General features: G+C 63.8%; 1 protein-coding gene across 3 annotated transcripts in view; it reads right to left on the bottom strand.

Annotated features, from left to right (window-relative positions):
* Positions 1–1062: 1062 nt before the first annotated feature.
* Positions 1063–20750, bottom strand: part of DOK7 (docking protein 7) — a 34092-nt gene continuing 14404 nt past the window's right edge. For 2 of the 3 annotated variants that reach the window (XM_060089387.1, XM_060089405.1), the window contains 3 exons: positions 11965–12084; positions 10065–10181; positions 8517–9232 (listed from right to left, as the gene is read on the bottom strand). In XM_060089387.1, the coding sequence (XP_059945370.1) occupies positions 8517–9232; positions 10065–10181; positions 11965–12084 (953 nt within the window). Of the gene's footprint in view, positions 1200–1333; positions 1469–3926; positions 3950–4636; positions 4684–8516; positions 9233–10064; positions 10182–11964; positions 12085–20750 lie in introns of those variants that run through there. The other variant, XM_060089397.1, reaches the window with a different exon arrangement.

A 20750-nucleotide genomic window follows, 5' to 3' on the forward strand; every position in this document is an offset into this window, starting at 1 on the left:
TGAAAACTGGACTTGTTTGTTGAGCAGGCCCGGGGCCTTTGCATCCCACTAGGCACTTTGCCGCCACAGGCGTGGCAGGGGAGGGGGACTGAAGTTCTAGCCCCACCAGCCTGAGGGACCCACCGCCAGGAGGAGGAGGTGTGGGGTGCAGCCACTTGGGCTCCCCACGGGCAGGCTAACCACGGCTCGCTGGGTCCGGGCTGGGATCACGGCAGGAGGCAGGGAGGGATGGGTCTGCGTGAGCCCTGGTCGGGATCCCCACCAGGCAGAGCAGGGCCCCATCTCATCTCTGAGACCCGGGTGGGACAGCCCAGCTTGGCGAGGACAGGAAGCCCACCGCCAACTCCAGGAACTTCCCAGCATCCAGACTCCCATTGGCCAGTGGAGCGGGAACCAGCCCACCGGCCCGCTGAGCCTTGGAAATGCCTTACGACTCACCAAGGCCACAGGGAGAGCCCCACCCAGCCACCAGGAGTCCCTCCGTGTGTCCAGAGGCACGTGGCACGAGCCCTCACCCTCAGGAAATAACTGGCCAGGTCGACAGTGGAACACGAGTGATTTTAAACCATTTACATAACTAACTAAATGGGTCCCAAGAAGCGGGCAGTCAGCTGAGCACGCGAGGGCCACGCCATCCAGGCGCAGGGCAGCAGTGACCCAGAGGGGACAGCAAGGGCCCTGCAGAGGGCGCCACGTGGTGGGGCCTGGCCGGGTCCCCCGTGGTTGGGGACATGCGTTTGGTTGGGACACATCGTCGTCACCGGGCCGCCGCCTCCAGGGAAGGTGCGGGCAGGTCGCATCCCAGGACCAGAGACTGCTCGCCAGACGCCGCCTCAGGGCCACCTGGAGCCGCCCGACACCTGTCCAGGCGGCATCTCCCGCCGGCCTGGGGACCAGAGCAGGTGTCAGAGGAGCGTCCCGGAGCCGTCCACCCTCCCCCACCCCCGCCCCGGGCCCGGGCAGCGCGCCCACCCTCGGCTCGGAGCCTGACCGCCGGGACGCAGCAGAGGTGCTGCGGGGCCGCTCCCTCGAGCCGACGGGTCGCGTCGTAGTCCGGCCGCCTCACCGCGGGGTCCCCTTCCGCCTCTGCTCCAGCGCCGGCAGCCGCTCCTCCCGGGCCTGCGCGTGCCGGGCCCCCGCCCTGTGTGCCGCCTCTGTGGCCAGGATGTCGATCTGCGCATAGCGGGAAGCACCGGCCCCTGCGAGCAGCCCCAGGTGAGTCGGCGGGGGCGCACCCACCCCGCCTGAGCGGGCTTCGGGGCTGTGAGGGGGTGCCCGCGAGCCCCTGGTCCAGGGCCGATGCGCCCAGTGCTCAAGGCCCCTGCGGACCCACCTCGGATGCCTGCGCCGGCCTCCTGGAGCTGCAGGCCCAAGTAGTGCAGCTGCCTTGTGGGGGAAGGGCTGGCGGGGACGTTCACATATGTGGGCGCCTCACTGCACGACCTCTCGGGTCCTGCGGGGAGAGGGGCTGTGAGTCCCCAGGCAGTGGCCGAGGCTGAGCTGACCCCCTAGACAGTTTGGGAAAGAGCTCCCCACTGCCCACCCCTCACGCGTCCCGCCCTCCTCCTCTCCAGGGCCTGGGGAGCCTCCCCAACTCCCCCGTTTTCCTGGCCATCTTTTCCCACCCCACCCACGTCCCTCCCTGACCGGGGTGCCCCTGCCCCCCACAGCGGGCTAACCAGGGATGCCCCCTATGGCCCGCTGGACACATGTCTATCTTCAGCCCCTGGCCGCCCACCCTCAAACATCCCTCCCGGCCACTTCCTCCTTGTCTCCCGGGTGCCCTGCCCCTCCCAGGCAGGATGCCCCTGCCCTGTCCACGCCCCGTCCCTCCCCGTCAGCTGTCCTCCCGGCTCACCCCATCTGCTTCAAGGACCCTCTTTGGACCGGTGAGTCCCCACAGGGCATCGTTCCCTGAGCGCAGGCCCACACTTCCATCCGCTGTGACACCTCCTCAAGAGTGGCCCCAGGCACTTCAAGTCCCCTCCCCCATCCAAGAAACTGCCCCCTGCCTCCCCCATTTCCTAGAAGTCGATGGTTTCACTCAGCAAACACCAACGGGGCTCCGGGCAGGTGTGACAGGAGCAGGGGTGGGGACCCAGAGTGCCTGGATGCACACCCGATCCGCCTTTCCCCACCTGCCCAAGAGCTCTGCCTGTTGGGCCCTGGTGTCCCACAGGGAAGGACCTCGGCTGCAGGAGACCGGGGTCAAGACCCTGCCTGGCCATTCGCCGGTAGCCGAACCACATGGGATGGGGAGCCAGAGCCACAACAGAGGGCAAGAGGCCAGTTCCTCCCTCCTCCCTGAGGGCCCATCTCGCGACACAGCCAGGCCTAAGGACTCACACAAATCCACCTGGCCAGCTCCCGGCCCCAAGGGATTCAGGGGCTGGGATTCTGGTGGGGGTGGGATTTGGGGGGAGTGGGATTTCGGGAGGGAGGATTCAGGAGGGGGGGTGGGATCAGGTGGGGGGTTGAAGCTCCCACAGGACAGCCTGTCTCTGGCCACCTGCCCACAGGTCCGGGGGAGCTGAGCCCGGGAGGGTCCTGGCTCTGCCGGCACCGGGCACTAGAGAGCCAACCAGCCCGAGGGTCCTCAGTGGGCAGACCCTACCCCACTCGCTGCCATGTCCTGGCACAGGGCACCACTGCGGGCACCACCTTCTGGAGGCCCGCACCTGCACAGAAGCCTGTCACCTCATCCCTTTACCGCCCCAGCAAGGCCAGAGGGGGTCCTCCTTGCTCAGTGGGGAGACTGAGGCCAGAGAGACCCTGTGTTCCCAAGTCAGCCAGCCTGGTGGGAATGGCCAAAGCTGGGGGTGGGGACAGCAGCCAGAGCGGGCTGTACCCGGGGCTGACCTGCGGCGACAGGGATGGAAGGAGGAAGGCTTCTGCTGGACACAGACCCGCTCCCATGTAACCCGAGATGACAGGCAGAGGTGCTCGGGGAGGCACCTAGACCGGGGGTCCAGGGGAAATCTGGGCAGGCTGCCTGGAGAAGGGGGCACACGCTGAGGGGTGAAGCTGGGGAGCGGGGGGCAGGAAGGCCTGGTTGAAGCTGGGAGAGCCCAACTGAGGGCTGAGACGGGGTCTGAGGGGAGTCTAGGAAGGAGGCCCGGCCTCCTGAAAGCTGAAAGGAGGGCTGTGGCTTGACCTGAGGTCACGTGGACAAGCTCCCCGTGGCTCAACAGCTAGTGTTAGGGCTGGATCCGCATTTTCCACAGTGGAAGCAGGAGAGGGGGTGGAGGGTTCTGGGCAGCCCAGCATCTCCAGGGTCACACCAGGCAGCACAGGAAGGCTGCTCCGTCCCGCCTTGGCCTCTAGCAGCATCTGCGGGGGCAGGGGCTCCCCTCTGGTGGCTGCTCCCCAGCCCTGGCTCCCCCAGGCTCTCCTTTACCTCCCATCTCCCTCCCTGATCCTTCAGACTGAGCCTCCTGCCAGCATCTCGGGAGCTGTCTCGAATACCCTCTGGGCCAAGCAGAGATCGGGTGGGTCTGTCCTGACCTCTCCCTGGCCACACGGCAGACCCGGCCCGACCACACTGGCTGTCTCACCCATCACCTCTCTCTGGCCACGCTGTCCTGGGTCTGATTCATCTCTGCTCCCACCGGACCCAGGACCCCTCCTCCCCCAGGGCCCCCACCCCAGAGGAAAGGTTCCTCATCCTCCAGTAGATCCTGACGCCTGTCCCCTGCCTGTTCCCTGGAACATGCACCCTGCCTGGGTAAAAGGGGGAGGGGTGGGTGGACAGCAGGCAGGAGGCATCCAGGACCATCTGGGCAGGCTGCCCGCTGCCCAGTGTCATCAGGGAGTGGTCCTCAGGGCCCCATCCTGACCAAGGGAACCCTAGGCTGGCCGGCATGGGGCTTTCCTGTGGCCCCTGTCTGACCCTGCATGCCCATGGCCTTGCCCTTTCCTTCCTGCGCCCTCCACTCTGAACGGGCCTGGGCTTTGCTTGGCCCACGGGGTCTAGCCCCAAACAGGCACCATGCGCCTCTGAAGAGGAAATAAAAAGATCCCGCCCCAGGCTGGAGGAGGCCTGTACTCCGCCGAGAAAATGAGGCCCAGAGCACACCCCCGACCTCCAGCCACGCCACCCGAGGCCAACCTCCCCCGACTTGCAGCCTCTCCCAGATTCCCAGGCCTTCCCCTGGGTCAGAGCCAGCATCTGCCAGCCGTCACCTCTTAACGGGGCTTCTCCAAGGGGACCCCGCGTCTCCCCCTGGCTCCCTGCCTGGGCTTCCTCCCACCAAGGTCACCGATGCCCCTGCCCACTCCTGGGTCCCCAGAGCATCATCACCTCTGTTCTCTGTCACCTGCAGGACGAGCCTCCCTCTTAAAGGCTGCAGCTCCAGGCCAGTGCTGACCCTGCCCGCTCTGACCACGCACTGTCCCTGGCAGGCTGGCCACACTTGGCCACCTTGTCCTCAACTCGCTGCCTGGCCCCATCGCACCCCAGCCAGGGCTCAGCCCGGCTGCACACTGCCGCCCTGCTGTCCACTGTCACCCCTCCCCGCTGCACCCTCCTCCCACTGATCCCCTGCTGTCTTATCTGGCACAGACTTTCTGGCTGGGCTGTGACTGCAGCCACTGTGACCCCACGTCCCTTGTCCCGAGGCTGTGCCAAAGCCAAGGCCTACCTGAGTGCATCGCCGGGGGCCCAGGTGCTGAGGCAGCAGCTCCCTAGACCAAGGAGAACACACGTCAGTCTGTCCACCCAGCTCCCGCTCACCCTGCACCCAGCCCAAGAGCCAGGGTGCTACCCAAGAGTCACAAAGGGCCACCTGCCAGGGAGACCAGCCAGGGGCCCAACTCCTCTCCAGGGGTCCCTGCCCACCCTGACACCCACAAACGCATTTGGGATGAGGCGTCAGCAGCTCGGGCCTCCAGGCCACATCTGGCCTGGCTGCTCTTGTCAGTGTTGGTGGCCGTGTGTCACACGCTGCCAGCTGTGCGGCAGGGTTTGTAGCCATGAGATGCACGAGGGCTGTCATGTCACCCCGGGCTCCGGGCACTGCCGGCCTGCTCTAAGCAGGGCACCCTGGTTGAGCCACTCCTGGGGGCCCCGTGAGATGGGTCAAGGCCCCCAGACCGCAGGGTGGCCACTTCGAGGTGCCTGATTGGAGGTGCAGAAAGACTCCGAGAAGGAAGGGGGCTCGGGGGCTTCAGAGCTGGGGGCAGTGTCTGCCGGCGGACTGGGAGGGAGGGACGGTGGCCCACTGCCAGCACATTCACTGCTGCCTGAGCCTCCATCTCCCAAACCCAGTAGGAGATGGGCCAGCCAGGGCCAGGGCACCAGACGGGAAAGGGTCCGGCATCCCCGGCGCTTCTGAGGAGGGCAGCCTGGCAGTGGGGTCTCGTGGGGGGCTGCGGGCTGGCATAGGGGTGCAGAAGCCTGACCCGCTCTCTGGGAGGTCAAAAGGGCTGCCCAAACTCAGGACACAGCACCTCGACCCTGGTCCCGGCCAGGCTGCTGGGCACCTGGGCTGGCCTAACCCATCACCTTGTGTAAAGGTGCCCGGGCAGGCTTGGGGACTTGGGGAGGGCGTGTCTGACCTCCAACACCTGGGACAAGAGCCGGCTGCCCTCAGAAGCCCCTATCACTAACTGTTCAGAGCCCCACCCACAGACGGCACCTGCTTTGCCGGCGGCGAGTCCTGCAGGCACAGCGTCAGACCCAAAGGACGAAACCGCATGCCGTGGGAGATGAGCAAACGCGGCGCCTCCTGTCCCCTCCCCCTGGGCGCCAGGGCCAGGTGGGGGCAGGTGGGTGCACGGGGCCTGGAGAGGCGATGACAACTCTCTGGTTGCCCCCAGCCCTGCCATTCCTGGCACCTGAGAAGCCCACCCCACCCCAGGGAGGGGGAGTGAAGCTGGTGGCCCCAGGAGTGCAGAAGCAGGTGTTCCCAGCCAGGGGTGCAAGGCCCACCCCGTGAGCTCCGGAAAGATAGGGGATGAGACCAAAAGCTTCCTGCGGGGCTACCCTGGCGGCCCACCTGGCCTCACCCGGTGAGAGGCTCCGTGCCCCTGGGCTGCCCTGGGCTGCAGGGGAAACTGAGGCACACCCTCCTGGGGGCTAGGTCCTCCTCCTGAGCCACCCCATCGCCTCCCCAAAGGGCCGTGGTGGTCAGTGGCCACTCTCATGGAGGGCCCCTCCCTCCTCTGGGCCCAGGCCCTGGCCACGCCCCTCCAGCCCAGGACCTGTCCCCTCCACAAACTTGCTCCGACCGCTCCCGAGCCCTCACCTGGGCGGCCCACGGTCCACCCCTCCCGCCTCGCCCCTCCGATGGCTCTTCCCTGAAGTCCTGGCCATCGACCTCGGTCCAGGAGACCAGAGTTCACAGGGCGCCCGCACGGGCCAGGGGCAGGCCAAACGCCCAGCTCCAGCCCTCCCTGGCTTCACATGGAGGGCAAGTCCCTCGGCCACCGGGGCCACCACCTGCTCTGGTGGAGGGAGGGCCATCTGCGGGCAGGGCCCGTGGGAGCGCAGCGGGGCTGGGCCTGGAAGATGAGGGCTCTGGCCGGAGCGGGCCGCCCAGGCCTCCAGGGCCGCTCCCCACAGCCCGCAACACCAGCACCTCCCGGCCTCTTTCTTTTGCAACAAGGCTGGTGGGTCCCTCTGGGGAGGCGACAGTAGCAGTGCGTCGAGCCCCACTGACAGGCAGCCACCGAACACGTACATACAACATCTCACCAGGCCCCTCGGGGCCCAGGCAGGCAGGACTGTTGTCCTATCTAAGGAGGAGGCTCAGACGGGTAATGAGTTGCCTGGGGCCACCCAGCCGGCGGGCAGGGCCCCAGCTTGCCTTTCCCTCCACTGCAGTGTTGCAGGAACCTGGCCAGAACCCTGATCCTCAGCGTCCGCAGGGACCTGGGCCCCCCTGCTCTCTAACACGGTGGTGAACAGGGTGAAATGGGTGTGACAGGGTGGGATGTGGCTTCCCGGGATGTGCAGGGGGACCCTGATGGGGTCCCTGGAGCTCTGCTGCCCACGTAGGGGAGACTAGGGGTGGGGAGGGTGCTCTAGGCTCAGAGCCAGGACCCTTACTGGCCCAGGAGGTAGGGTGTCCACCCTCACTGGACACAGGGAGCCACCTGCCTGAGCCTAAGGGACCACTGAGGACCGCATTGTGGTCTCCAGTGAACGTGTGCACACACATCACACAGGCTACACACGTGCGTGGGCACACGCATACACCTGGCACCCAAGCACAGATCAAACCACACATGTAACACACGTGCACACAGGATGTGCACACGCCACACACGTGCATGCAAATGCACACACGCACATGCACACCATGGCACACATGCACATTGCATGTCACATGTGTGCACGTCTCACACACAGTACACATGCATGCAAGTGAAAGCGCTCACATGCACACATCACACGCTGGCACACACACCACACACACATGCACACGTGCACGAGGCCTGTGTGCTGAGGCTGCTCTCCTTGTTCATGCCTCCGGCGTGTTCAGGCTTAAGGCTGAACAGACAGGCGAGGCCTCTCCCTGCTCTGTGACCCATGGGCCAAAGGAGGCCGAGCCCCTGGATTTCAGAGACAGTTAAAGGCCCCACTGGGAGGGCCAGGGTGGGAGGTGGACAGAGCTGGCCACATGGAAAAGGACAAGACGATAAGAAAAAACAATTTTATTTCCAGGCTAAGAATGTATTACAAACAGTGTCAGGTTTTAAAAATGTGAAGAGCAACAAACGGCTTCAGCCAACAGTGAAGGTACAAAGCGAAACAGTTACAGGTGAGCTGTGTGCGGGACGCAGCCGGCCGGAGCCCAGATTGGACGGACACGGGCCTCGCCTTCCACGGGGGCGTCTGGAATCGTAGCGCAAATGGACAAACCAGGCCACGCAGCCAAAATCCATGCAGGCGAGCAGGCTGAGCCGACCACGGAGGGCGTGGAAGAAGCACGATGCCCGGAGGCAACCCACCGGCAGCGCCTGGGGCCCCTGAATGCCAACGGACAGCCCGAGCCCTGCATCCTCTGGTCCTGACCACCAGCCCTTGGCTCAGCCAGGAGGGCGGAGGGGGGCGCCCGCTGCCCGCACTGTCCCGGGGGCTCCTGGCAAGTGACCCCGACCCTGCCCTTCCCTGCCCGCCCCTCCCCCTGGAGCGCGCAGGTTCAGGAAGCGGCGGCTGTGAGTGAGCCGTCGGGGTCCTGGGGTCTGGACAGCCAGACCCCCAGCAGTCCCCGGGGCCTCCTGAGCCTCAGCGTTCCCCCCAAAGGACAGACCACCTGTGCACGCAAGCAGGTGAAGCCCCTCGGACACACAACGCAACGCGTAGGGAGGTTAGTCTCAGGCTCCTGTTTGACTTAGGCACCTGGTCCTTGGGTTCTGCTGCCCCCGACCCGGCCCCCCACCAGCCTCCCACCTTCCAGAACGCACTTCCAGCTGCGTCCGCAGCCCTCCCTGCAGGCTGGATCCCCAGGCCCCCAGGCCGCCCCACCGAGCCCAGCCCCACGAGGGCACCACCCACCACGCAGCCACCGCCCTCAGGGAGGGGCATTTACCTTCAGTCCTCCGCAGACGGGACACGCGGAAAAGAGAGCCGGAGGGGGCCCTGCGTGGGGGGCGCCCGCTTCCCAGGGCTCGCCTGGCCCCGACGGGGCCTCTGTCGCCTGTCCCCGCCGTCGCTCGCCCAGCCAGCCGGAGGGAAACCCCGCCGACGGACGGCCGCCAGAGTCCCCGGCGGCTCCGTCGCTGGCACTGCCCTGTGTGGCAGGGGGCTGGTCCCGGGCCACCTGGCGCAGGCTGCGGGGCGTGTCGTAGTGGGGCCGAGGCGCAGTGGGCACCTGGTACTCGGCCGCCCCGGGGGCACAGGCGCACAGGCTGGGCTCGGGCACCCCGCCTCCCGGCAGGCTGAGCAGGGAGCCCAGCTCGTCAGCCCCGCGCCACACGTCCAGGCTGCTGCCTGCGAAGGACGAGAAGCTGCCCGAGTAGGAGGAGTGGCTGCCCGTGGCGATGCCGCTGTCCGAGGAGCTCTGGCGGCCGACCTCCTGCAGCTGCCGTGGCCGCAGCGGCCTGGGGGGTGGCCTCGAGGCACCCGCTACGGCCTCCCCGGGGGCCTGGGCAGCCACCAGCCCAAGACCCTCCGGCGACACGCCCGCCGAGGACAGGGACGGCTCTGGCCACGGTGCGAGCCGGCTGCTGGCGCTGACGTCTGAGTGGCTGGCCTCTGACGATGAGCTGGACAGGCTGCGGTCGTCCCCTGAGCGGAGAGTCGGGGGCTGAGACTCCTGTGGGGCTCGGGCTGCCCGGGGTGGGCTGGGGAGCCTCGGTGGGAGCTGATGTCTAGCCCCACCACGCCTCTGCCCTGCTGAGGGCCTGCGCTCTCTGGTCTCCAGTCGCCACCCTGGGATGGCTGACCCACACCCTGCCTGGACCTCCACACCCAGCGTCACCCAAGATGGCCCCTTCGCCCACACCAGTCCCCTCCTTGCCGTCCCCCTGGGAACCAGACGTGAGCCCCTTCTCCAGGAAGGTGGCAGCCCGTGCACACCTGAGCCCCCAGCTCTAGGGGCCTGCACGGAGGCCACCATCCCCACTCTGCACCCGTGGGACTGGCGACAATCACACAGGACAGAGGGCCCGCAGAGCTCCCCCGCCTCTGGCCCAGGAGACCCCAGTGTAGCCCCCCATCCACCACCCCCGGGAGCTGCAGCGTCCCCTCGAGGGCTGCCGGCCCTTTCTGTCCATCTCCCCGCGGAGCGCAGCAGCTGAGGGGCCTCGCTCCTGGCAGCCAGCACCCCTGAGCCTTCTGTGTGGGCACAGACGGTGAAGCCACAGCCTCACCAGGCCACACCCCGGTGGCTGGGAAGGAATTCAAACCCAACCCACCAGCCAGCACCCATGGCGGCACCATGCTTACGATCAGCATCCAGGCTGGAGCTTAGTGAGTGTGGCATCATGAGTGAGAGAACGAATGGACGAACAGAGGGAGGGGCATGAATGAACGAACAGGAGCTGGGAGGTTGCCTTAAAGGGGCAGCCCCAGCCCCAGGGCCACTGGCCCTCCCTCACGGCCCAGGCCATGGCCCTACCTGCACTGCCCGGCCAGCCGGAGTGGGAGAGGAGGCTGAGCCGCTTCTCCAGCTGCAGGGCTTCCAGGGCCTCCTGGGCCACTCGCTCCTCCACGGCAGGGCCCCCGGGGCTCAGGTCTGCAGCAGAGAGGACAGTCAGCGAAGAGGTGGCCCCAGCCCTGTCCCCGCAGCCCGCCCACTGCTCAGGACATCACAGTTACCCCAGCCAGGGCCGTGTGGACCTCGGTCCAGTCGCAACACCACGACAGAGCCCCTGGGAGCCCCAGCTCCTCCCCACGCCAGCACCCCAGCTGCCAGACACCAAGCTCAGGGTACTCAAACCACCCCCGTCCAGGTCCCCGGTAATCCTGTGTCCTGGGCCCAAGGACAGCCCCCCCTCGCCACCAGCAGATGTTCCCCGAAGCGGACAGTCCTGCAGTGGGTCAGGACACTGGCACACCCTCCTGCTGCTGGTGAGGCAGCAGGACGCTGGCGCTGGACAAACTCACAGCCCCACCACTTGCCCTCCCTGAACCTCACAGCCAAGGCTGCAAAACGTGGGAGCAGAGACAGTGCACGCCACGCGCAATGGGACCAAGATGGGAATGCACGGGACATGCCTGGGGCAGGGTGGACCCCGGAACTCTATCTTCTCCCCTTCCCCCTCCCCACTGTATGTGAGGCAGGTCCTGCCTCTGGGCCTTGGTGCCCAAGTGGGTCTGACCGAGCAGTGGTCAGCTTGAGAAGACACCCCCAAATCTCAGAGTGTTAAGGCTGCTGACCCAGTGGAGGCCACATCTCAAGGGTCCTCAAAGATCACAGTCTTTCAACACGACACCGGCCAGGCTCAGCGAGCAGGGACCCACCAGCCCCATCCACACCTCAGCTGTCCACACCTGCCCCATCCACGCCAGCCCCCGGTCTGATCCCGGCCACCCACACCACTACCTGCGGCTGCAATGCGGGAAGCCGCCAGCAGAGGGCGATGCCGCACCACCCAGCAGAGCCCGGGCGGCGAGGCTCTGGTCACATGAACTGCCTCCTTCCTCCCCAGCCCGCCCCCCACCCCGCCCCCCGGGCCCGCCTGGGGGATTGCGGGGCTGAGGGGCCCACGCTGGGAGAAAGGGGACCTGGCACGTCGCCAGCCACTGTCTCCCTAGGAGGTCCACCTGCCCCCGACCTGGCTATGGTGCCCATGCAAGGAGGCCACGGATGTGAGCTCACTGACCACCTGCTGCCCGGCCACAGGCCTTGGTCTCCCACCTGGACAAGGGGACAAGCACTGCCTCACTGGGGCGAGGGGAGTATCGGTGACCCTGGGAACCACCCACCCAGAGGGCCTCGTCAAAGGAAGCTGCGATGACAAGGACCAGCCTTTGTCCCTCCCATGGGCTTGGGCCTCCTCGCCCTCCCCGAGGGGAGGGCAGACCTCACCCTGTGGGAGGAAGTGCCTAGGTAGCGTGGCCCTCCGCGGTCCAGCGCATCCCTGGTCCAGGACTCCTGAAGAGCAGTGTCCCAGCCACAGCCAGGGAAGTGGGAGAGAAGACCAGGCCAGCTCACGCAGCCCTGGCACCTACCAACCCGATGCGCTGAGACCCCAGCTCACAAGGTGACTTCCAGCCCGAACTCTGGCTCCCATGGAGCCAGTCCTGACCCCAGCGACCTCAGGTGAGGACCCAGCCCAGGTCTGGGAGACGGGCCGGCTTGGAAGGTCTTCGGGGTCTCGGGCTCGGGCCTCTTGCTGGCCCACCTGGTGCAGCTGCAGTAATTGTCCCAACCGGAAGCCTCGGCCTCTGAGCGTCCCAGCAGCTCAGACCCCATGGAGGAGGGGCTGTGCCGGTGTGAATGCCCCCGGGAGCCCTAGATCAAGCAGCCCACCTGACCCTCCCGCCAGGCCAGGCTCCCCAACTCCGGCACCCACCTGGGAGAACAGGCCGCAGCCCAAAGGAGCCCTTGGTCGGGGAGATGCCGCGGACAATGCAGTCGAACAGGAAACTGATCTGCTCTCCCTCAGCCGAGGACAGGAAGAAGACCCCAGCCCCTGCAGAGGGAGGACAGACCCCGGTGTCAGCCTGGCCAGAGCTCGGGTTGGTGGGGCCCCTGCAGGGTGGGCTCAGGGCCGCTGGGCGGGGACTGCCCACAAAAGCCTGAGCCAACCCGTGAGACCTCCCCCCGAGCACCACAGCGATGTCCCCACGGCACTGTGGTGACGTGAGCCATGCAGGCGGCTCAGGCCACAGGCTGGCTCTCCCAGGCCTGAGGGCACCATCCCAGCCCGAGTCCGGGCTGCACAGCATCAGCAAGGTGGGAGAGGGCGTCCTGCCCGCTGGCCCTGAGCCGTCAGCCATCTCTCGTCTCCCGGGCCGGTGAGAGGAGCTGGGGCGACTTCTGGAGGTTGGGGGTCACGGAGGAGGCCGGGGAGGGCGCCCTGGCTGCATGGAGAGCCCAGCAGCCCCTCCCTCTGGCCCACGTTCCTTTGAGGGGTGGGCAGGGGGTGCACGTCCAGGAGGGCGGCTGCGAGAGCTGGTTTCCTCACCCGGGCTGTGGCGAGGGGAAGCTGGCAAAACACAGGCGGTGGCACCTGCCCTGCAGACGAAGAAGCCTGGCCCACCTCAAAGCCCCTCCCCTCTTCCCGGGCTCGTTTTCTGGGTGGGGGGCACTGGAGCCCCTGGTACGCAGTTGCAGGGCTGAGATCCAGCCTCGGGGCTCGCACCCACAGAGGTGATAAAAGACACGTTTACATACTGAGATACGGGAAAGTCATCGTGGCTTATACACGAGTTCACTTGAATTTGATGCTAACTAAAATAGCCTATTTGTGGTCTATCAAATTGTACATCTGCTTTAATTATTAGAGAAAAGGGCACATCGACCAGCAGTAAAGACTGTCCATGTTAAACATAAAGATTAAATAAATGTCCCTCCTCCTGGGGCACCAGCGCCCTCCTCCTTCAATGGTAAGCCTCCCTCCCAGGTGCCAAGGCCACGCTGACTCTCTGTGTACGCGCTGGTCTGTTTTTTTATTTTTATTATTTTTTGAAACCTTGAAGAAATGTCACCCTGCCTTCTTTGATGTTCTTTGTTCTAACAAGATATAAAACTGTGCTGAAAACCCTGCTTTTCCAGAGTCATCTGGGAAGCAGGTTTCCAGGCTAGTCCTCAGTTTGGCTCAAATAAAACTCTTTTCTATTCTTATTATTGATGGTTTATTGATTATTTCCATTGACAGAGGGGAGGCCCGGCTGGGATCCCAGCCCAGGGGGCTCGGGTGGAGGGGGCACGTGGGCCTGCAAGATGCCAGGGCGGAGCGGCCGCAGGGCCCTGCGCTGGGCCGGAGCCCCGCCAGCGTGAATGAAGTCCCATGGCGGAGTGAATGGGGACACCGGGTCATGGGGGCTGGACGCCCGGCGTGGTGTCACCACACAGGAACCCCTCGGTGCCTCGCCCTCCTCCCTCTGCCCAAAGAAAGGCCTGCTCCCTCTGGAAGGAGGGTGCCCGGGGGAGACGGGGAAGCGGCACACTAAAACTGTCCCGGTTACGCTCGCCGGCACTGAATCCCAGGGACCCGGGGCAGTCTCACACGTGGTGAGGCCGCCGTGCCCCTCGGCAGCCACCAGGGCCCAAACCAGTGACGCGCCTGCTCGAGAGGTGAGGAAATGGACGCCCAGAGAGGGGCCACGTCCTGGCACCACGGAGAGTCTGACCAGACGCAGAGCCAGGCCCACCCTGGGGGCCCCCAGGGGCACCCACAAGGCTCGCTGCCCAGAGGGGCTGGGTTGGGGGATGGTCCCTCCCAACCTAGAACTCGAGCCCGGGACCTTGGCCGATGGCGGGCGGGTAGGGCGGAGGCCCCGTCCCGGCCACCCCCGCTCCCCGGGGCCAGGCCTCTAATCCGGAGCTTACGGTCAGCTGGCAGAGGCCTCGGCACAGTCAGTCCCCCGACTATAAAAAACCACATTACGGGGGGAGCGGAGCCGGTGGCATTCCACGGGCGTCTGTGAGCTCCCGAGCCTGAGCCGGCCGCCACCCGGCCTCCGCGGCGGCTCCAGGGGCTCCTGTGGGGGGCCGTGCGTCTCTGAGGGCCCGCCTGAGCCTCACAACCAAGGGACAAGGCCTCCGGACCCAGCGGCGACCTCTTGCTGCCCCATGGCTCCCCTCCCCACCCCAGGCTTTGGGGGCAACAAGCTCCCTAGGTGTGCCCAGCCTGCCTGACACACCTCCCCCGGGGCGGCCGTCCCCCTCCACGACTCCCCTCAGCCACCCGTAACACCCCTTCGCCTGTTGAGATTCTTCTCGGGTAACATGGCCTTTCCTGACGGTTCACCCGGTGATGCTTTCAGGGGACACCTCCTCTGGGGCAGACCCCCCGACCCTTTACCTCCCGGGTCTGATGCCGTCCCGGCCGCCAGGCCCAGCACCTTGAGGCAGGACCACTACTGAGTCGTTCGCAGTCCCCTGTGTCTAACCCAGGGCCAGGCGCCCAGGAGACCCCCACGCTCAGTGTGGATGGAAAGCAGGGCGTGGAGGCAGCCAGGCCCCCTCCCATCCCCAGGGAAGGGCTCTCCTCATTTCTTGTTTGCTCGTCTGTTTTGGGGGAGGGGAGGCAAGCTAGGGCCTGGACCCATTTTGCCACGTTGTACCGGTGTGGTCACTGCCACGACGCCCCCCGTGCCTCCTCTCATCCACGTCCGTGAATCCTCCACCCCGAGGCGGGGCCACTCCCCTCTCCCGGGGTCTGCGCCACAGGAAGTAACCGAGGGACGCTCCTTAGGGTTTGGGGCCGAGGCCTTAGGGGCTGGAGACCCCCACGTTTGCTCTCTTGGAACCAGCTACCCTGTGAGAAACCTGGCTGTCCTGCTGGAGGGCAAGGGCCCGGAGGAGAACTGAGGTGTCCCGGCCAACAGCCAGCACCAGGGCCCCAGGCCGTGCCTGAGGCCACCCACCAAACGCCACTGCCCGAGTGACCCCAGTGCACCATGCGGAGCAGAGAGAGCCCCGAGAGCCCTGCCCAGACCACTGACCCACGGAATCGCAAGACAGGAAACAGCACTAAGTTTGGGGTGTCTGTCCCGCAGCAATAAATAACACGGGAAATTAAAGACGGAGGAGACAGTCCTGCGGAGCAGGAAACAGCCGCCTGCGGGTTCACGGACACAGACGCTGTGGATCCTCAGGGGTGCAGCAAAACTCGCCCGCGTTATAAATATCTCCAGTGGAAAAGCATCGTGTTCAACTCAAAGATTCACCAGCCGTGAGAAAGAAAGGCCTTCCTTCAAACGTTCAATGAGCCCAGTTAGATCCCGGCCGATTCCCATCTGAAGTTAGTCTTTAATCTCCAGTGTCCAGACCTTTGTCACTGGACCCTATTAAGAGCTCAGTCCCCAGCTCCTCAGAGAACAAGCATTCCACCCTTTGCTGACAAAGACCCCACGGTGAAGTCCAGTCAAGGACAGAGTCTGAAGGCATTGGAGGACTTTCCTGCCAAGAAGGTTCTAGAGAGCTCAAGTCCAGACAGCACTGATTATCAGTCAGAAAGTTGGCACAGCTAACTGAGCCCCTTGGGATATTATTTTGCACAGGGTTTCCTAATAGAGTAAAACATCTAGTAATTAACGTTTCATTTGTCTCTGCCCTTATTTGGGGAGAAAGAAGCAAAGTTCAATGAAATCAGTTCTTTCGAAATGAAGTTTTAAATTTCACCTGATCATTTCATACCCACTCGGAGGACTACTATTTAAACAGCAAAGAAAAAGAAAAATAAAACGAAACCGAAAACAAGTGCTAGTGAGGATGTCAAGAAACTGGGCCCTTCGTACACTGTTGGTGGGAATGTAAAATGGGGCAGTCGTGGGGAAAACAGTGTGGCAGATCCTCAAAAAATTAAACAGAGAACCACCATCTGATCCAGCAATTCTACTTCTGGGCACACACCCAAAAGAATTAAAAGTAAGGTCTTGATGAGATATATGCATACCCACGTTCATAGCAGCATCATTCACAATAGCTAAAATGCGGAAGCAATCCAAGTGTCCATCGACAGATGGATGGAGAAACAAAATGTGGTCCATCCATACGGTGGAACCTGATCCAGCCTTAAAAAGGAAGGGAATTCTGACACCTGCTACAACGTGGATGAACCCTGAGGACACTACACTGAGTGAAACAAGCCGGTCACAAAAGGACAAATCCTGCATGATGCCATTTATATGAGGTCCCTAGAGTCATCAAACTCAGAGACAGAAAGTAGAATAAAGGGTGCAGGGTTGGGCCGGGAGAGGGGATGGGGAGAGAGTGTTTAATGGGGACAGGGTTCGGGAAGATGAAAAGATTCTGGGGATGGTGGTGGTGATGGGGGCAGAATCATGTGCATGAATGTGCTCACTGCCACTGAACTACATGCTACAAGTGGTTTAAATAGTACATTTTGTGTTATGTGTATTTTGCCACAGTAAAACTAAAACAAGCAAGACAAAAAAACAAACAACTCCTCCAGGAAGCAGGCTCTGTCCCATCCTCAAGCAAGCCATCTCCCCACCCTCTTCAGCCCATCCCATCCCCATCCGGGCAGGAGGCAGCCACACAGTGCAGGCACCTCACATCCTCACGGCCGCTGCTAAATGCCAGCCGCCTGCCCTGACAACACCGCCTGCCCACAGTGGGCATCTCCCATTTGGAGATGTGGGATGAGGCTCGCACGCCATCACATCCAGATGGTCCCAAGAGGCCACCCTGCAGGTCCCCAAGGACAGGAGGACACAGGGCCTGCTTTTCTGCCTAGGAGGAAACAGACTGAAGCAAAACACCCCAAAAAGGAATCCCCGAGTCTGCTGAGAGCTGAAAAGTGTCTGGTCCCGCCCCACTTAACCCCAGTGCCAGGCAGGCGCTGGGCTGGATAACAGCAAAGCAGGGCACACAGTGTGGGGTCAGGTCCCCCCAGGGCCAGACCTCGTCTCCACCACGCGCAGAGGGACAGGCCAGGGCAACTCATGGACAGCTCTGTGCCTCAGTTTCCCTGTCTGTAAAATGGGGATGTGCACACACCACATAGGGTTGGTGTGAGGACCTAGAACCCCATGAAGTATGGGGCCCTGCAGGGGGGTCTCTTGGGGTGACTATCACCCCAGCCCCATCTCTCCCTGGCCCTGTGCAATTGAGGCCTCCCTGGACACCCAGACTGTCACCTCCCTGGACATGCAGAGCGCCCAGAACCATCCCTGTGTGCAAATGCCATAGTGGACTACAAAAGGGTGACAGATTCTGGGCCCAACTTCCACCCCCAGAGCAGAGACTTCAGGGCAGAGGGCTGAAATCAACCACAAGCCTGTCAGAAATGTGACAGGGGCCCTAGATCCCAAGGGGAGACTCAACCTCCAAGTATAAACCTGAACAGGTTCTTGACGGGGCCTCTGCACGGGCTGCAACCCAGCCTGGGATGCCTGCCCTACCCCCATGGGCAAAGCAATGGACCGCTCAGCCCAGGCCCACCCTGCTGGGACCCTCGCCTCGCCTTGCCCTCCTCCCCGCCCACCCCAGGCTGGCCCACCCTCCCTCCCCCTCTCACTCACCGCCTTAACATTCCTGAACCCACAGGCCCTGCCCACCCACCCAGCTGCTGCCCACAGCAGGACCCTGCCTCAGCGGATCCACATCTCGTGCCCACTCACAGCCCCTGCCTCCATCCCGTCTGCACCCTGGGGCCACAGTTGTCGCCCTCAACACAGATCTGTGGGTGGCACTGTCCTGCTCTAGCACCTTTGATGGCTCCCTGCTACCCTGGGAACACAGTGCAAACTCTGGTCCAGATTCCTCCTCTTACCTCACTTCTGCCACCCCGCACACACTGTTCCCGTCACTCAGCAGAGCTTAATGTATGGCTGGAGCACCTTTTCTCTTCCCCCCAGCCCTCCCTACCTTCGGCGGCTGGGCCAACTCCTATTCACCCTTCAGAGGCCCCAGTCAGGTTCACCTCCAGAGGGCCTCCCCAATGCTCCCGGGCTGGGGTCTGTGGCCCTCCCCAGCTCCCCTTGTGCCCCCGAGGATTCTAAACGCCTTGTGTCCTCCCACATAGGCTGAGTCTTCCCAGCCGTGTGCTCCCAGCTCCAACCCCTCACCCAGTGCAGGCCACAGAGAAGCCCCTGAATGCATTCCCTCCTCCCCAAGATTCCTGGGTTTCAAGACCAGGGCTCCAGCAGTTCCAGCGAGACCAGCATTTGGACCACGAAGGCCCAAAAGAGGCACTTAAGGGCTTCTCAGAGCTGGGCAGGCGTAGCAAGACGGTCTCTCCCTAGTTCAGAGCTTCATCTTTTACGCACATATAAAAATCATTTAAAAATGCTCACTGCACCCCAAGGGACTGGCAGGATGGCCTGGACCCCGAGGAGCTAGGGAGAAGGAGAGGGGGAGCAGCCTGCACAGACTCAGGGGCCAGCCTTGGACCCCCGCCCACCACCACCTGCTGAATTCCTCAGCATCCGAGGACCCCGATCCTGTCCGCAGCCGGCTCATATGGATGTGGAAATGCCCTTGAAGTGCCCTTGACAGGAACTGCCAATGTAAAGGACGGGGACTTCCTCTGGGGCCCCTCATCCTAGAAACTTCCATTCATGCTTAGGCCCTGTTCAAATGCCCCCTGGCCCTCTCCAAAGCCCTCCCTGGGCTCCAGACCCCAGACAGACCCTACTCTCCCGGGCCCACCATTCTCCCTGCCTGCTGAGCCTGTTGGTGGGGAAGGGCCCCCAAATCTCTGTGCCACCCTCACCAGCATGCCCTGCCCCTGCCCTGCAGCCCTAAACACACACAGCGGGCCATGACCACCCCAGAGAGAGAGAATCGGGCCACGCTGGGGGACCTCAAGCTCCCGGCCACCAAGCCCAACCCCCATCCGAATAATCTGAACAGGCTGTCGTCCATGTGGAGGCCACAGAGAGGACACGTCCACCCACGCGGTACCCAGAGCCACACAGAGCCCCCCGCACACCTGCCAGGTCCTGGTCACACCTGCCCAACCCCTCCTCCACACTCTACAGGGCCCTCTCCTGACATCCAGTCACTGATGCCTCAGGATGGGTGAAGGGGGCCAGGGTCGAGTTACTGCTCTCTGGAGTGGTCTGAGGCTGAGGGCCCAGGGGGTGTGGGCTGGGGGGCCCAGAGTCCAGGCTGGGACCTGCCCCAGGGGAGAAGATGTTGATTCCTTACATCCAAAACCCTCCAGGGCCTTCTGGGGACTTTAACCCACTCTCTGTCCCGGTGCCCAGAGTCATCGAGATCTGGATGCTGGCACCTTCACAGTTCAGGTGACCCCTGTCGAGGGCTGAACAGTGGCCCCAAAGGACAGGTTCACATCCTGGAGCCTATGGCTGTGGCCTTATTTGGAAAAGGGTCTCTGCAGGTGTGCTCAAGTGAAGGCTCTCAGACAGACCATCCCGGAGTGTGGGGTGGCCTTAAATCCAACGACTGGTGTCCTACAGAGACGCCCCATGATGCCGGAGCAGAGACGGGAGTGATGCGGCCACAAGCCCGGGCACACCTGGCCCCCCCGGGAGCTGGAATAGGCAGGGAAGACCCTCCCCTGGAGCCCCCAAGGGAGCCCGGCCCTCCCCCAACTTTGACTTTGAACGAAACGGTGAAGGAACAGATTTGTGTTGTTCTAAGGCCCCGGTTTGTGGTCATTTGCTACGTGGCCCCAGGACCCTAACTCACACCCCTTCCTGGACCTGAACTAGCTGCCCTCCTCCCAGGACGGCCCGGGTCCTGAGTGGCCTGGTGCTCTGACCACACGCACAGGGGTGCACCGCCCCTTCCCACCCAGCCCTGCATCGAGTCCGGTAACAGCCTAAAAACTGGCTTAAACCAGCAGAGCAGCGGCAAGCTTGTCCCTGGAAGAGAACGGAGCCCGGTGGGACCTGCCGGGGGCAGAGGGTCGGGACAGGCTGGCCTAGCCACCCACCACCGTGTTCGGCCACTGTTGACTGGGTGGGTTTGGCCAGGGGCCTCCAGACAGCCTGGAGGGGAGATGAGGATGCCCAAGGGGGACTCTCGCGGTCCAGGGTCCCTCAGCGGGAGGGAGAATGTCCGGCCTGCAGCCTGCGGTCAAGGCAGATCCGCTGGGCCAGCCCGCGTTGGTGGACAGAGTTAACTCAAGGCCTCGGGCAGAAGCACCAGGGCAGCCCTGTCACAGTTCACGCTGGGGACCCAGGGAAGGCACAGCGGCTCGTGGTTCAGCTTCTGCCCTCGCAGGAAGCGCTGCTCCGACGCCTGGAATTGTTGACGATCGCAGAAGGAGCCCACCCACACCAAGAGTCAGAATTTTCAACCCTGAGGCCTCAGGGGAAAAATATCCAGAGGGCTCTATTACATTATGTTGGGGCAAATAAAACGGTCTCCAAGGAACCGGTCCTCCTGGCCTGCCCCTGCTCGAGGGCACACACCAGCACCAACCCCAGGTCTGAACCCCAGTCCTCAAAGCAGCCACAAGCCATCCTGTCTGAGCCTCAGCGCGCAGGGATTCCACAGTTCCAGCCAGGACGCTGGTCTCTCCCTCCGACCCTGCCCGGCGTGCCCCCAGCAGCTCCAGGGCTCCACATGGAGGAGATCTCGGAAGGGAAGGGCCTCCATGTGCCAAGTATGCTGTGACCTGCGACTCCCGGCCAGCCACGCAAGGGAGGGAAACAAAGCTGGGCCAGGGTCCCCTGCACCACCCGCTGCTGT

Source organism: Mesoplodon densirostris, chromosome 1, assembly GCF_025265405.1.
Source record: "Mesoplodon densirostris isolate mMesDen1 chromosome 1, mMesDen1 primary haplotype, whole genome shotgun sequence".
NCBI classification, from domain to species: Eukaryota; Metazoa; Chordata; class Mammalia; order Artiodactyla; family Ziphiidae; genus Mesoplodon; species Mesoplodon densirostris.